A 13799-nucleotide genomic window follows, 5' to 3' on the forward strand; every position below is an offset into this window, starting at 1 on the left:
GCCGGCCCAGGGGTGGCGGCTCCACAGAAGAGCTGTGCCTCGGGGGGCCCTGGCTGCAGGAGCTGGTGGCTCAGAGTCATGGACTTCAGGGTTAAATGGAGCGGGGGGCGGGTGGGCGTGGAAGCAGATTGAATGGAAGGAGGAAGGTGCCTTCTACAACAAAGAAGGTTCTGGACATGGAGGAGGGTGCTTTCATCACTTGCCCATGACTGAGTTAGTGTGGCAGGATCATCTCTTTGAACCTTGTCTTTTTAGGGGTTTCTATGATTTGAGGGTCTTTGTTGTTTAATACGTAGAAACCCATCTTGGTTGGGGGGGGAATACATTTAAATACTTTAAAGAAGTTATTGTACTTGACCGGATTCCTGAGTTGCATCGCTTCTTTAACATTCTTAAACTGTACTTCCTCACTTCTGGAGAGCCGTCAGCCAAACACTGAAAAAGCAACAGACACCGAAGTGCGAAATGAAACATGAAACAAAAACTCTCCTTTAGCATAAATTTACCCTAATAGATTTTCAAACTAACCAAGCTTCTATTGGAATAAAATTGTCCTCATTCTTACGGTGCAAAATCAGAGTGAAATTGGTTTCGGTTCTGAGTTACAAGAGGCTCTTGACTTTCTTAGGCTTTTATTTCCACACATTATATATATCCATGTCCAAACCACCTTGCAGCACCAGAGCTGTCTTTCATATGGAATAGCCCCCATGCTTACCCAGCGCCCTCTTACCTCCCAGGCGGACACCCAGGAAGCTCAGCAACATCCCACGTGGCCCCCCAGGAAAAGAGGACAAAATTAAACTTGTGTTCACTTCCTGTATCCCAGCTGCAGTGGAAACATTCATACCACTTCTACGGGGTTGGTGGGAGGCCGAAAGGTGAGGTGAGGAGGAGGGTTCAGGGAGCACTTGCCCTAGAAAGGGAGCCTCCATTTCTCCAAATTTCTGGAGTGTGGGGACTAGGGGTGGGGTATCAATGATCAAAGCCTTCCTGTTCCCAGCTGTTGCCCTGCTCTCATCTGAGTGACAGGACTGTCACTACGTCTCAGGGGACATCCTGAGATTGGGTGGGCAGGACGCAAGCAGAAGATATCCCCCCAGGGATCCCCAGGTGCCCTGTGGGCTCCGCATTGCCCCCTGCTGGTAGTGCCTGCAGTGGGCTGCATGCGGGGGGCTGACACAGCCCAGGGAGCCCAGGGTGGTAAATGGGGATAACGGTAGAAGGTGCTGGGCTCCAGATGAGACCCCACAGGACTAGGCCTTCTTCCCAGAGAACAGAGAGACTGAGACAACTGTCCCCCACAGAGCAGGCTCCAAGGAGCTGGCCATCCCCTGGCCCCAGGCATCTATAACCCCGGAGTGCAGGACCGGAGGTGTTATCTCTTACTGCAGAACATAAGCCATGCTGCCTGCTGCCTGGTCATCCCTGGGCCCCAGGGGAGGGAGCATGACAGCCTCTCATCTCACTTAGGTGACTCGGGCCCAGAAGTGGGGAGCCAGGTGCCCTGGTGGGAACTTGGACAAACATTTTTATTTGCTGCAATGACATGTAGTTTGTGTCTGGTTTCAGGCCCTGCCCAGGCCCAGGACAAAATTCACAAGAAATCAAGCAGGAGCATAGCTGATGATCACATAATGTCATTCTAAGAAGAACATTCAAAGAGACTGTGCACTCCATACCTGTCATTGTGACTAAAATTAAAAACAGTGATGGTGGTGTGGATGCAGAGAAATGGTATCCCTCATGTGTTGCTGATGGAATCCAAAGTTATGTGGCCACTCTGCTAACAGTTGGGCAGTTCCTCTGTTTTCTTTTTTTTTTTTCTGGGGGGCGGGGGGTTGTTGGTGGTAGAAATTTCTTAATAGACAAAAACAAAACAAAACAAAAACCAAACTACACGTGCACAACCATATGACCTAGCAATTCCACTCTTGGGCATACATCCCAAAGAAATGGAAGGAAATGAAATGGTCACAGAAAAACCTGTCCTTGAAGACTGGTGGCAGCTTGAGTTAAAACAGGCAAAACTGGATCAGCCTTGAGGACCTTGCACACGAGAATGGTTAAACATGCCCTAAAATCCACTCACCCCCAGACACTGCCCAATGGCACAAAGGAGCCAGCTGGGATCCTTGCTCTGGTGGAGAGAGAATAGGAGAAAACATACAAGCATACTGTATTATTTCTTGCAACCGCATGTAAATCTACACTTAGATCAAACATCCAAATTAAAAAAAAAAAAAGGGACTGGGAACTCAAGACTAATAGGGGAATAACACACCTTTAACCTACTGGTCAAAAGAATCAATCAATTAATTAGGGGCCTGCCCAGGAATTAGTCTCTCCTGATCTTTAGCCAAGAATTTTCTGAGCACAGGATTATGTGGGGGACAGGGCAGCTGTGGGGTGGGGGGCAGAAGCAGGAAGGAGCCCCCAGCAGGCAGGTCCTCTGGAAGCTGGAGGGTAACCTGGGTCAGTGTGGTGAGCAGGTGGGACAGCAGGTCAAGGAGGAGGAACCCGGAAACTCTGCCTGAGGGGAGGGCACCTGGGCAGGGGGCTGGGCAGGAAGATGCTGGTGGCCACTGCAGTGTGGCTCCGGGGTGAGGGGGCCAGAGTTGGGAGGGGGCTACCCAGGTCCGCTGGAGTGGGTGAGGGAGGGAAGAAGGGTTTTTTTCCTTTGAAAACAATTTCTTAATTGTGATTTTAAAAAAGCACAACATAGAAGTTGCCATCTTAACAATTCTTAAGACACAGTTCAGTGGTGCTAAGTCTATTCACATGGTTGGTCCCAGACCTCCAGAACTTGGTCATTTTGCAAAACTGGAAGTCTGTATCCATTAAACAACTCCTCAGTTTCCCTTTCCTCCCAGCTACTGGCAGCTGCCATCCAACTTTTCATTTCTAATCATTTGACTGCTTGGGATGCCTTTGTTGTTCAGTTGCTCAGTCCAGTCTGACTCTTTGTAACCTCATGGACTGTAGCACACCAGGCTTCCCTGTCATTCACTTTCCCCTGGAGCTTGCTCAAACTAATGTCCACTAAGTCGGTGATGCCATCCAGCCATCTCATCCTCTGTTGCCCCCTTCTCCTCCCACCTTCAATCTTTCCCAGCATCAGGGTCTAGAAAAGACCCTGAGTCAGCTCTTCAGACTAGGTGGCCAAAGTGTTGGAGTTTTAGCTTCAGCATCCGTCCTTCCAATGAATATTCAGGGTTTATTTCCTTTAGGATTGACTGGTTTGACCTCCTTGTAGTCCAAGGGACTCTCAAGAGTCTTCTCCAACACCACAGTTCAAAAGTATCAATTCTTCAGTGCCCAGCCTTCTTTATGGTCTAACTCACATCTGTATGTGACTATGGGAAAAACCATAGCTTTGACTATATGGACCTTTGTCAGCAAAGTAATGTCTCTACTTTTTAATATACTGTTTAGGTTTCTCTTGGCTTTTCTTTCAAAGAGCTTACTTGGGATGCCTAATGAAGTAAAACCACATAGTATTTGTCTTTTTGTGGCTGATGTACTTCATTGAAACTTCCCTGATGACTCAGCAGTGAAGAATCCACCTGCCAATGCAGGAGACGTGGGATTGATCCCTGAATCAGAAAGATCCCCTGGAATTTACTATGGACAGAGGACCCTGGCAGGAAACACTCCATGGGATGGCAAAAGAGTCAGACACAACTTAACAACTAAACAAAAACCACGGCAACTGCATCACTGAGCATCATGTCCTCAAGGTTCATCCATAGAATAGGAGCTATCGAACTTTCCTTCCTTTTGAAGGCAGCATAATATTCCACTGGGGCTTCCCTGGTGGCAGATGATAAATAATTCACCTGCAATGCAGGAGGCCTAGGTTCAATCCCTGGACAAGAAGGTCCCTGGACAAGGGCATGACAACCCACTGCAGTATTCTTGCCTGGAGAATCCCCATGGACAGAGGAGCCTGGCAGGCTACAGACCATAAGGTGGAAAAGAGTCAGACGCAATGGAGCAGCTAAGCACAGTATTCCACTGTAGAGTTATATCATGCTTTGTTCATCCATTTGTCGGCTGTGGATGTTGACTTGCTTGCACCTCTTGGCTACTGTGAATAACACTGCTAAAATGTGAGCGTGCAAATACCTCTTCCAGATCTTGCTTTTAATTGCTGAGGATACACACCCAGAAGTCAGATTGTTGGATTGGAGAAATGCTTTTGAACCCAACTTGGGGTTACCGAAACCTTTTAGCACCTTATCAGAAGCTGTTCCTATGAGTGTGTGTGGCCTGTGGAGAGAACAGACTCACCTCTGCCTTCCATTTACCTGTCCAACAAAGCAGAGGTCAACTTCAGTTAATGGGGCACTGGGCCCACGCCTGTCGACCCGTTTCAGGCACCTTACACACACACACACACACACAGCACTGCAGACCCAGCACTTCAGTAACTGAAGACACAGACAAGGCCCCCAATCTGCTGTCACCTCCAGCCCTGTCCTCCACAGCAGAAGCTGGGCCCAGGCTCCCAGGGGCCCCCACTAGCCCAGTGCCCACACCTCCTGCCCAGGTCAAGTCTGGTGAGGAGCTGAGCAGGGGGCAGGGCAGACAGGCCTCCCCATGGATCTCTGCCTCAGGGCATCAGGGAACTAACCCAGACCCCTGGGCCAGGCTATGTCCCTCAGCACTGGGAACCAAACCAGGCCGAGTCTCAGGAAACACTGAACACATGAAGGAAGGAGAGACGGTTCTCCCACAGGACTTGGTGAGCAGAGGGCTGGGAGGAGCCTCAGTCAGGACCTTGAAAATGTTCCTCAGGCCTAAGACATCTGCACCCTAATCCCCACCCAACCCTGAGGAGACAGCTGGGGACCATCCTGTGAGGGAGGGACCTGAATCCTCAGGACCCCTACTGGCTCAGCCACAACCACGACCTCCCCCTGACAACAGGGCTCAAAGTCATAGGGCAGGTGAGGGGCAGGGTGTGGCCACCCAGGAAACTGGGAGGGACACAGAGACTTTAAAAGCAGGGATTTCAGCCTGGACAGCTAGTACTGACCTGGTACCTGGTGTCCCAGCCTTGCCCAAGACCCAGGGAAAGCCTTGCCCTCCCCAGGTCCCATCCTGACCCTCTGCCATCACACAGCCATGCAGGGGGCCTGCGTGCTGCTGCTCCTGGGCCTGCAGCTACAACTCTCCTTTGGCATCATCCCAGGTAATCAGGCAGCTCTCGGCACCCCCTACTCACAGGGGTTGGCCCCAGGCTGACCTGACCAACACTCTCCCCTTGGGCAGTCGAGGAGGAAGACCCCGCCTTCTGGAACCGCCAGGCAGCCCAGGCCCTCGATGTGGCTAAGAAGCTGCAGCCCATCCAGACAGCCGCCAAGAATGTCATCCTCTTCTTGGGGGATGGTGAGTGCGCTAGGCTGGTCCACCCCCTGTCCCCTGACAGGCCTGGAACACTGTAATGCCGGCTGACCCAGGCTGGCCCCGGGAACTCGGACCTGAGACACTGTGTACCTTCAGGGATGGGAGTGCCTACGGTGACAGCCACTCGGATTCTAAAGGGGCAGATGAATGGCAAGCTGGGACCTGAGACACCCCTGGCCATGGACCAGTTCCCATATGTGGCTCTGTCCAAGGTAAGGTCAACTGTCCAAGGTAAGGTCTACACTAGAGGGGTGGGTAGGGCCTAAGGAGCAGGGTAGGAGGGAAAGCCCCAGGAGGGTCTGGGGCTGAGATAGGGGCCGGGGCTGTAAGGATGGGTCCAGGGGCTGGGGCAGGAGCTGGGTGTCTACCCCAGCAGAGCTGAAGCCATCTATGCTCCCAGACATACAACGTGGACAGACAGGTGCCAGACAGCGCAGGCACGGCCACCGCCTACCTGTGTGGGGTCAAGGGCAACTATAAGACCATTGGTGTAAGTGCAGCCGCCCGCTACAACCAGTGCAACACGACAAGTGGGAACGAGGTCACATCTGTGATGAACCGGGCCAAGAAAGCAGGTGGGCTTGAGAGTCAGTATCCCGGGCAGGGACGGGTTCAGAGACCTCGGTGGCCCACCGTGACCTCTGCCACCCTCAGGCAAGTCAGTGGGAGTGGTGACCACCTCCAGGGTGCAGCACGCCTCCCCAGCCGGGGCCTACGCGCACACGGTGAACCGAAACTGGTACTCAGACGCCGACCTGCCTGCCGATGCCCAGACGTATGGCTGCCAGGACATCGCCACTCAGCTGGTCTACAACATGGACATTGACGTGCGACACGATGAGATCGGGGCGGGGCTGGGCAGAGGGGGTGGGACACTCTCAACACAGTCCCAGGCAACCCACAGCCTTGGAGTCTTGAAGGATCTCCACGGGTTTGTGGGGGTGAGGAGGGGCACCCTGTAGGAGTTACAGGTGGGGACAGGCCTTTCCCACAGACCTGGTTGGGGAGGTAGGGGCTGTGTGAGAGGAGTAAAGGGCCAGCCAGGCCCCTAACCCACCTGCCCTAATCTCTGGCTCTAGGTGATTCTGGGTGGAGGCCGAAAGTACATGTTTCCTGAGGGCACCCCAGACCCTGAATACCCAAATGATGTTAATCAGACCGGAGTCCGGAAGGACAAGCGGAATCTGGTGCAGGAGTGGCAGGCCAAGCACCAGGTGATGGGGGCTCATGGGTGCAGGGTACAGCGGGGCCAGGCCTGGGGTGTTGGGCTATGGGCTGAGGCCTGGTTCTGCCCTCCCAGGGAGCCCAGTATGTGTGGAACCGCACAGCGCTCCTTCAGGCAGCCAGTGACTCCAGTGTAACACACCTCATGGGTAACGACTCCACCCACAACCACTGTCCTCCGTGGGATGGGTGCCATGGGCCACCCCCATCCTCAGCTTGAGTGAGGGTCACCACTGCTCCCCTTTCCCACAGGCCTCTTTGAGCCGGCAGACATGAAGTATAATGTTCAGCAAGACCACACCAAAGACCCGACCCTGGAGGAGATGACGGAGGCAGCCTTACAAGTGCTGAGCAGGAACCCCCAGGGCTTCTACCTCTTTGTGGAGGGTGAGTGGCAGCCCCTTGCGGAACAGAGGCGTGATGAGGGCCATCAGGGTGGGTTTGGTATCTTATATGTGACCTTCTTGCAGGAGGCCGCATTGACCACGGTCACCATGAAGGCAAAGCTTATATGGCCCTGACTGATACAGTCATGTTTGACAATGCCATAGCCAAGGCTAACGAGCTCACTAGTGAACTGGACACGCTGATCCTTGCCACTGCAGACCATTCCCATGTCTTCTCTTTTGGTGGCTACACACTGCGTGGGACCTCCATTTTCGGTAAGCCCTGGTAGAGTGGCAGGTCCTTGTCCCTAAGTTGCGAGGCACAAAATGCTCTGAGCCAGTTCCCTCCTCTGTCAAGTAGGGTAGTAACAGCAACTGCCCTGCATCACTCTGGTGAGGATTAAGTCACTGAACAGACAAGACCTGCCTGGGCTCTGCACACAGGAGGCACTGCAAAGGCAGGGGTCAGTGTGATCATGGGGTCCCCTCTTCCCTGAAGGTCTGGCCCCCAGCAAGGCCTCAGACAGCAAGTCCTACACCTCCATCCTCTATGGCAATGGCCCTGGCTATGCACTTGGCGGGGGCTCGAGGCCTGATGTTAATGACAGCACAAGCGGTAAGTGTACTGGGTGGGGCGCTGGGAGGTGGGGACCCTGGCCACCTAGGGAACTCTAGGGAGGGGAAGCCTGCCTCCCTTGTCACATTAACTCCCCACCTTCTGGCCAGAGGACCCCTCGTACCGGCAGCAGGCCGCTGTGCCCCTGTCTAGTGAGTCCCACGGGGGCGAAGACGTGGCGGTGTTCGCACGCGGCCCTCAGGCGCACCTGGTGCACGGCGTGCAGGAGGAGACCTTTGTGGCGCACCTCATGGCCTTTGCGGGCTGCGTGGAGCCCTACACCGACTGCAATCTGCCGGACCCCGCTGGCGTCTCCGACGCCGCGCACCTGGCAGCCAGCCCGCCTTCACTGGCTCTGTTGGCCGGGGCGATGCTGCTGCTGCTGGCTCCCACCTTGTACTAACCCCCACCAGTTCCAGGTCTCGGGACTTCCCGCTCTCCTGCCCAAAATCTCCCAGCGCAGGCCCTACCAGAGCTACCACCTTGGAGTCCCCACCCCGAAGTCCTATCCTAGCGGCCACTCCCGAAGACCCGACCCGGCCCCACCACCAGAGCTTCACCTCCCAGCAGTGAAGGATTCACCTTCCAGCATTGAAGGAGCCTCAGCTCACAGCCCTTCATGGCCCAGCCCAGCCTGGAGGCTGAGGCCCTGATTTCCCTGTGACCCCCGTAGACCTACTGTCCGACCCCAACTTCAGTGGCTTGGGATTTTGTGTTCTGCCACCTCGAACCCCAGTAAGAGGACTCGGACCATCCAGACTCCCCCCACTGCCCACAGCCCCACCTGAGGACCAGGCTGGCATGGTCCCAGGGGTTCCAGGCACGGCTGGAACCCACACCTTGCCTTTCTGGTGACCCTGGGACTCTGGGGTTTCCGGGAGGCATCGCAACTGAGGAGGCGTGGTGCCCGAGGAGGTGTGGCTCCTGGGGAGCTATGGCTTCCGGTCCCCCATGAACCCACCTTGTGGGCACCTTGCCCGCCATGGAGACGTCTGGGGTCAGGAGCCCCGGGGGACCCTGGACAGAGCTCTCAGCAGCCCCTCCTAGGAACCCAGGGTACCATTACAGAGAGGAGACAGCAACACAGAGGAGAGGACACTTGTCCCAGGTCCTTCAGCTGCTATGAAGGTGGCCCCGGTGCCCCTTCCATGCTGGGAGATCCCAGGAACAGCGTGGGAACTGGGGGTAGGGACACAGGCCCCGCCCTCCTGGGAGGGAGGAAGCAGCCCTCAAATAAACTGTTCTAAGTGTGATACGGGAGTGATACGTGTGGGAAGAAAAGCCCTTAGGTGGGGGCACAGAGTATGTGTCCGTGTGTGGGGGGAGAGGAGGGAGTGGGTGATTCACATCAATAAGTCAGAGAGAGGCTGAGGAGGCTGACACTGAGCAAAGACCAAAGGTGGTGAGGGCGGGACCAACGCAGAAGGACATCGGTGCAGGGGCCCGAGGGAGTCAGCAGGGCCAGGTGAGGCCAGCGGCTGGACCAAGTTGGGGCTTTCCCCTCGCCCGAAGCCAGGCTTTCACCTTCCCTGAAAGCAGAGAGACAGTCCCCAGCCGCAATGCTTACCCTTCCTACCTCCCTGCCTGATGCCCAGGCAGTTACCTCCCTGGTCCCATGAGTTCCACTAGATGTGGCCCTCAAGAAAAAGGGCTTCCCTGTTGGTTCAGCTGGTAAAGAATCCTCCTGCAATGTAGGAGACCTGGATTTGATCCCTGGGTTTGGAGGATCCCCTGGAGAAGGGAATGGCTACCCACTACAGTATACTTGCCTGGATAATCCCCATGGACAGAGGAGCCTGGCAGGCTACAGACCATAAGGTGGAAAAGAGTCAGACATGACTGGGCAACCAAGCACAATATTACATTGTAGAGTTATATCATGCTTTGTTCATCCATTTGTCTGCATGGATGGTTGAGTCGCTTGCGCCTCTTGGCTACTGTGAGTAATGCTACTAAACTGCGAGTGTGCAAATACCTCTTTCAGATCATGATTTCAATTCTTGGGGAAACACACCAGAAGTGGGATTGTTGGATGGGAGAATGCTTTTGAACCCAACCTGGGGTTACCGAAACCTTTTAGCTCCTTATCAGAAGCTGTTCCTATGAGTGTGTGTGGCCTGTGGAGAGAACAGACTCACCTCTGCCTTCCATTTACCTGTCCAATGAAGCAGAGGTCAACTTCAGTTAATGGGGCACTGGGCCCACGCCTGTCGACCCGTTTCAGGCACCTTACACACACACACACACACACAGCACTGCAGACCCAGCACTTCAGTAACTGAAGACACAGACAAGGCCCCCAATCTGCTGTCACCTCCAGCCCTGTCCTCCACAGCAGAAGCTGGGCCCAGGCTCCCAGGGGCCCCCACTAGCCCAGTGCCCACACCTCCTGCCCAGGTCAAGTCTGGTGAGGAGCTGAGCAGGGGGCAGGGCAGACAGGCCTCCCCATGGATCTCTGCCTCAGGGCATCAGGGAACTAACCCAGACCCCTGGGCCAGGCTATGTCCCTCAGCACTGGGAACCAAACCAGGCCGAGTCTCAGGAAACACTGAACACATGAAGGAAGGAGAGACGGTTCTCCCACAGGACTTGGTGAGCAGAGGGCTGGGAGGAGCCTCAGTCAGGACCTTGAAAATGTTCCTCAGGCCTAAGACATCTGCACCCTAATCCCCACCCAACCCTGAGGAGACAGCTGGGGACCATCCTGTGAGGGAGGGACCTGAATCCTCAGGACCCCTACTGGCTCAGCCACACCCACCACATCCCCCTGGCAACAGGGTTCAAAGTCATAGGGCAGGTGAGGGGCAGGGTGTGGCCACTCAGGAAACCGGGAAGGACACGGAGACTTTAATAGCAGGGACAAAGTCTACCTACATTTAAGCCTGGGCAGCCAGTGCTGCAGCCGGTCCCTGGTTCCCCAGCGTTGCCTGAGACCCGGCCTCCCCAGGTTCCATCCTGACCCTCTGCCATCCCACAGCCATGCAGGGGGCCTGTGTGCTGCTGCTGCTGGGCCTGTGGCTACAGCTCTCCCTCGGCCTCATCCCAGGTAATCAGGCAGCTCCTGGTGCCCCGTACTCACAGGGGTTGGCCCCAGGCTAACCTGACCAACACTCTCCCCTTGGGCAGTCGAGGAGGAAGACCCTGCCTTCTGGAACCGCCAGGCAGCCCAGGCCCTCGATGTGGCTAAGAAACTGCAGCCCATCCAGACAGCCGCCAAGAATGTCATCCTCTTCTTGGGGGACGGTGAGTGCGCTAGGCCAGTCCACTCCCTGTCCCCCCACAACACTGGAGCCCAGGGCTGCCGGCTGACCCAGGCTGGCCCCAGGGACTCAGGCCTGACACAGTGTGTACCTTCAGGGATGGGGGTTTCCACGGTGACAGCCACTCGGATCCTAAAGGGGCAGATGGCTGGCAAGCCAGGACCTGAGACACCCCTGGCCATGGACCAGTTCCCATACCTGGCTCTGTCCAAGGTAAGGGCCGAGTGGCCTCAGAGTGGTCTACTCCAGAGGGGTTGATGTGGGCCTAGGGAGAGTGTAGGAGAGAAAGCCCCAAGAGCGTTGGGGGCTAAGATAGGGGCCAGGGGCTGGATGATGGGCCCAGGGCCTGGGTCAGGATCTGGGTGTCTACCCCAGCAGAGCTAAAGGCGTCTCTGCCCCCAGACATACAACGTGGACAGACAGGTGCCAGACAGTGCAGGCACGGCCACCGCCTACCTCTGTGGGGTCAAGGGCAACTACAGAACCATTGGTGTAAGTGCAGCCGCCCGCTACAACCAGTGCAACACGACACGTGGGAATGAGGTCACGTCTGTGATGAACCGGGCCAAGAAAGCAGGTGGGCTTGGGTGTCAGCTTCCTGGCAGGGACAGGTTCAGAGACCTCAGTGGCCCACTGTGACCTCTGCCACCCTCAGGCAAGTCAGTGGGAGTGGTGACCACCACCAGGGTGCAGCACGCCTCCCCAGCCGGGGCCTACGCGCACACGGTGAACCGAAACTGGTACTCAGATGCCGACCTGTCTTCCGATGCCCAGAGGAATGGCTGCCAGGACATTGCCAAACAGCTGGTCTACAACATGGACATTGACGTGCGACATGAGGGGCACAGGCTGGGGCTGGGCAGAGGGGGTGGGACACTCTCAAAATACTCGCAGGCAAACTCCAGCTCTGTGGTCTTTCGGGGTCTCCATGGGTGTGTGTGTGCATGTGTGCTGGGGCGGCATCAGGTAGGGGGTGGGGACGGGCCTTTCCCACAGACCTGGTTGGGGAGGTAGGGGCTGTGTGAGAGGAGTAAAGGGCCAGCCAGGCCCCTAACCCACCTGCCCTAATCTATGGCTCCAGGTGATTCTGGGTGGAGGCCGAAAGTACATGTTTCCTGAGGGCACCCCAGACCCTGAATACCCAAATGATGTCAATCAGAACGGAGTCCGGAAGGACAAGCGGAACCTGGTGCAGGAGTGGCAGGCCAAGCACCAGGTGATGGGGGCTCATGGGTGCGGGGGGTACAGCGGGGCCAGGCCTGGGGTGTTGGGCTATGGGCTGAGGCCTGGTTCTGCCCTCCCAGGGAGCCCAGTATGTGTGGAACCGCACAGCGCTCCTTCAGGCCGCTAGTGACTCCAATGTAACACACCTCATGGGTAACGACTCCACCCACAACCACTGTCCTCCGTGGGATGGGTGCCACGGGTCACCCCCATCCTCAGCTTGAGGGTCACCACTGCTCTCCTTTCCCACAGGCCTCTTTGAGCCGGCAGACATGAAGTATAATGTTCAGCAAGACCACACCAAAGACCCGACCCTGGAGGAGATGACGGAGGCGGCCTTACAAGTGCTGAGCAGGAACCCCCAGGGCTTCTACCTCTTTGTGGAGGGTGAGTGGCAGCCCCTTGCGGAACAGAGGCATGATGAGGGCCATCAGGGTGGGTTTGGTATCTTATATGTGACTTTCTTGCAGGAGGCCGCATTGACCACGGTCACCATGATAGCAAAGCTTATATGGCCCTGACCGAGGCGGTCATGTTTGACAATGCCATCGCCAAGGCTAACGAGCTCACTAGCGAACTGGACACACTGATCCTTGTCACTGCAGACCATTCCCATGTCTTCTCTTTTGGTGGCTACACACTGCGTGGGACCTCCATTTTCGGTAAGCCCAGGTAGAGTGGCAGGTCCTTGTCCCTAAGTTACGAGGCACAAAATGCTCTGAGCCAGTTCCCTCCTCTGTCAAGTGGGGTAGTAACAGCAACTGCCCTGCATCCCTCTGGTAAGTATTAAGTCACTGAACAGACAAGACCTGCCTGGGCTCTGCACACAGGAGGCACTGCAAAGGCTGGGGTCAGTGTGATCACGGGGTCCCCTCTTCCCTGAAGGTCTGGCCCCCAGCAAGGCCTCAGACAGCAAGTCCTACACCTCCATCCTCTACGGCAATGGCCCTGGCTATACACTTAGAGGGGGCTCGAGGCCTGATGTTAATGACAGCACAAGCGGTAAGTGTAGTGGGTGGGGCGCTGGGAGGTGGGGACCCTGGCCACCTAGGGAACTCTAGGGAGGGGAAGCCTGCCTCCCTTGTCACATTAACTCCCCACCTTCTGGCCAGAGGACCCCTCGTACCGGCAGCAGGCTGCTGTGCCCCTGGCTAGCGAGACCCACGGGGGCGAAGACGTGGCGGTGTTCGCACGTGGCCCTCAGGCGCACCTGATGCACGGTGTGCAGGAGGAGACCTTCGTGGCGCACGTCATGGCCTTTGCGGGCTGCGTGGAGCCCTACACCGACTGCAATCTGCTGGCCTCTGCCGGCGTCTCCGACGCCGCGCACCTGGCAGCCAGCCCGCCTTCACTGGCTCTGTTGGCCGGGGCGATGCTGCTGCTGCTGGCTCCCACCTTGTACTAACCCCTACCAGTTCCAGGTCTCGGGACTTCCCGCTCTCCTGCCCAAATCTCCCAGGGCAGGCCCTACCAGAGCTACCACCTTGGAGTCCCCACCCCAAAGTCCTATCCTAGTGGCCACTCCCGAAGACCTGACCCGGCCCCACCACCAGAGCTTCACCTCCCAGCAGTGAAGGATTCACCTTCCAGCATTGAAGGAGCCTCAGCTCACAGCCCTTCATGGCCCAGACTATCTCGGAGACTGAGGCCCTGATTTCCCTGTGACACCCGTAGACC

General features: G+C 56.3%; 2 protein-coding genes across 2 annotated transcripts; both read left to right on the plus strand.

Moving 5' to 3' along the window:
- Positions 1 to 5130: 5130 nt before the first annotated feature.
- LOC138434743 (intestinal-type alkaline phosphatase) lies at positions 5131 to 8041 on the plus strand. The gene is made up of 11 exons (XM_069579490.1): positions 5131 to 5197; positions 5278 to 5394; positions 5509 to 5624; positions 5813 to 5987; positions 6067 to 6239; positions 6492 to 6626; positions 6713 to 6785; positions 6889 to 7023; positions 7107 to 7298; positions 7522 to 7638; positions 7749 to 8041. Exons 1-11 carry the CDS (start codon positions 5131 to 5133, stop codon positions 8039 to 8041), a joined length of 1593 nt encoding a protein of 530 aa, XP_069435591.1.
- Positions 8042 to 10617: 2576 nt separating this feature from the next.
- LOC138434744 (intestinal-type alkaline phosphatase-like) lies at positions 10618 to 13527 on the plus strand. Its single transcript, XM_069579491.1, has 11 exons — positions 10618 to 10684; positions 10765 to 10881; positions 10996 to 11111; positions 11301 to 11475; positions 11554 to 11726; positions 11980 to 12114; positions 12203 to 12275; positions 12375 to 12509; positions 12593 to 12784; positions 13008 to 13124; positions 13235 to 13527. The coding sequence occupies exons 1-11, from the start codon at positions 10618 to 10620 to the stop codon at positions 13525 to 13527; spliced, it is 1593 nt and encodes a 530-aa protein (XP_069435592.1).
- The last annotated feature ends 272 nt before the right edge of the window (positions 13528 to 13799 follow it).

Source organism: Ovis canadensis, chromosome 2 (genome assembly GCF_042477335.2).
Source record: "Ovis canadensis isolate MfBH-ARS-UI-01 breed Bighorn chromosome 2, ARS-UI_OviCan_v2, whole genome shotgun sequence".
NCBI classification, from domain to species: Eukaryota; Metazoa; Chordata; class Mammalia; order Artiodactyla; family Bovidae; genus Ovis; species Ovis canadensis.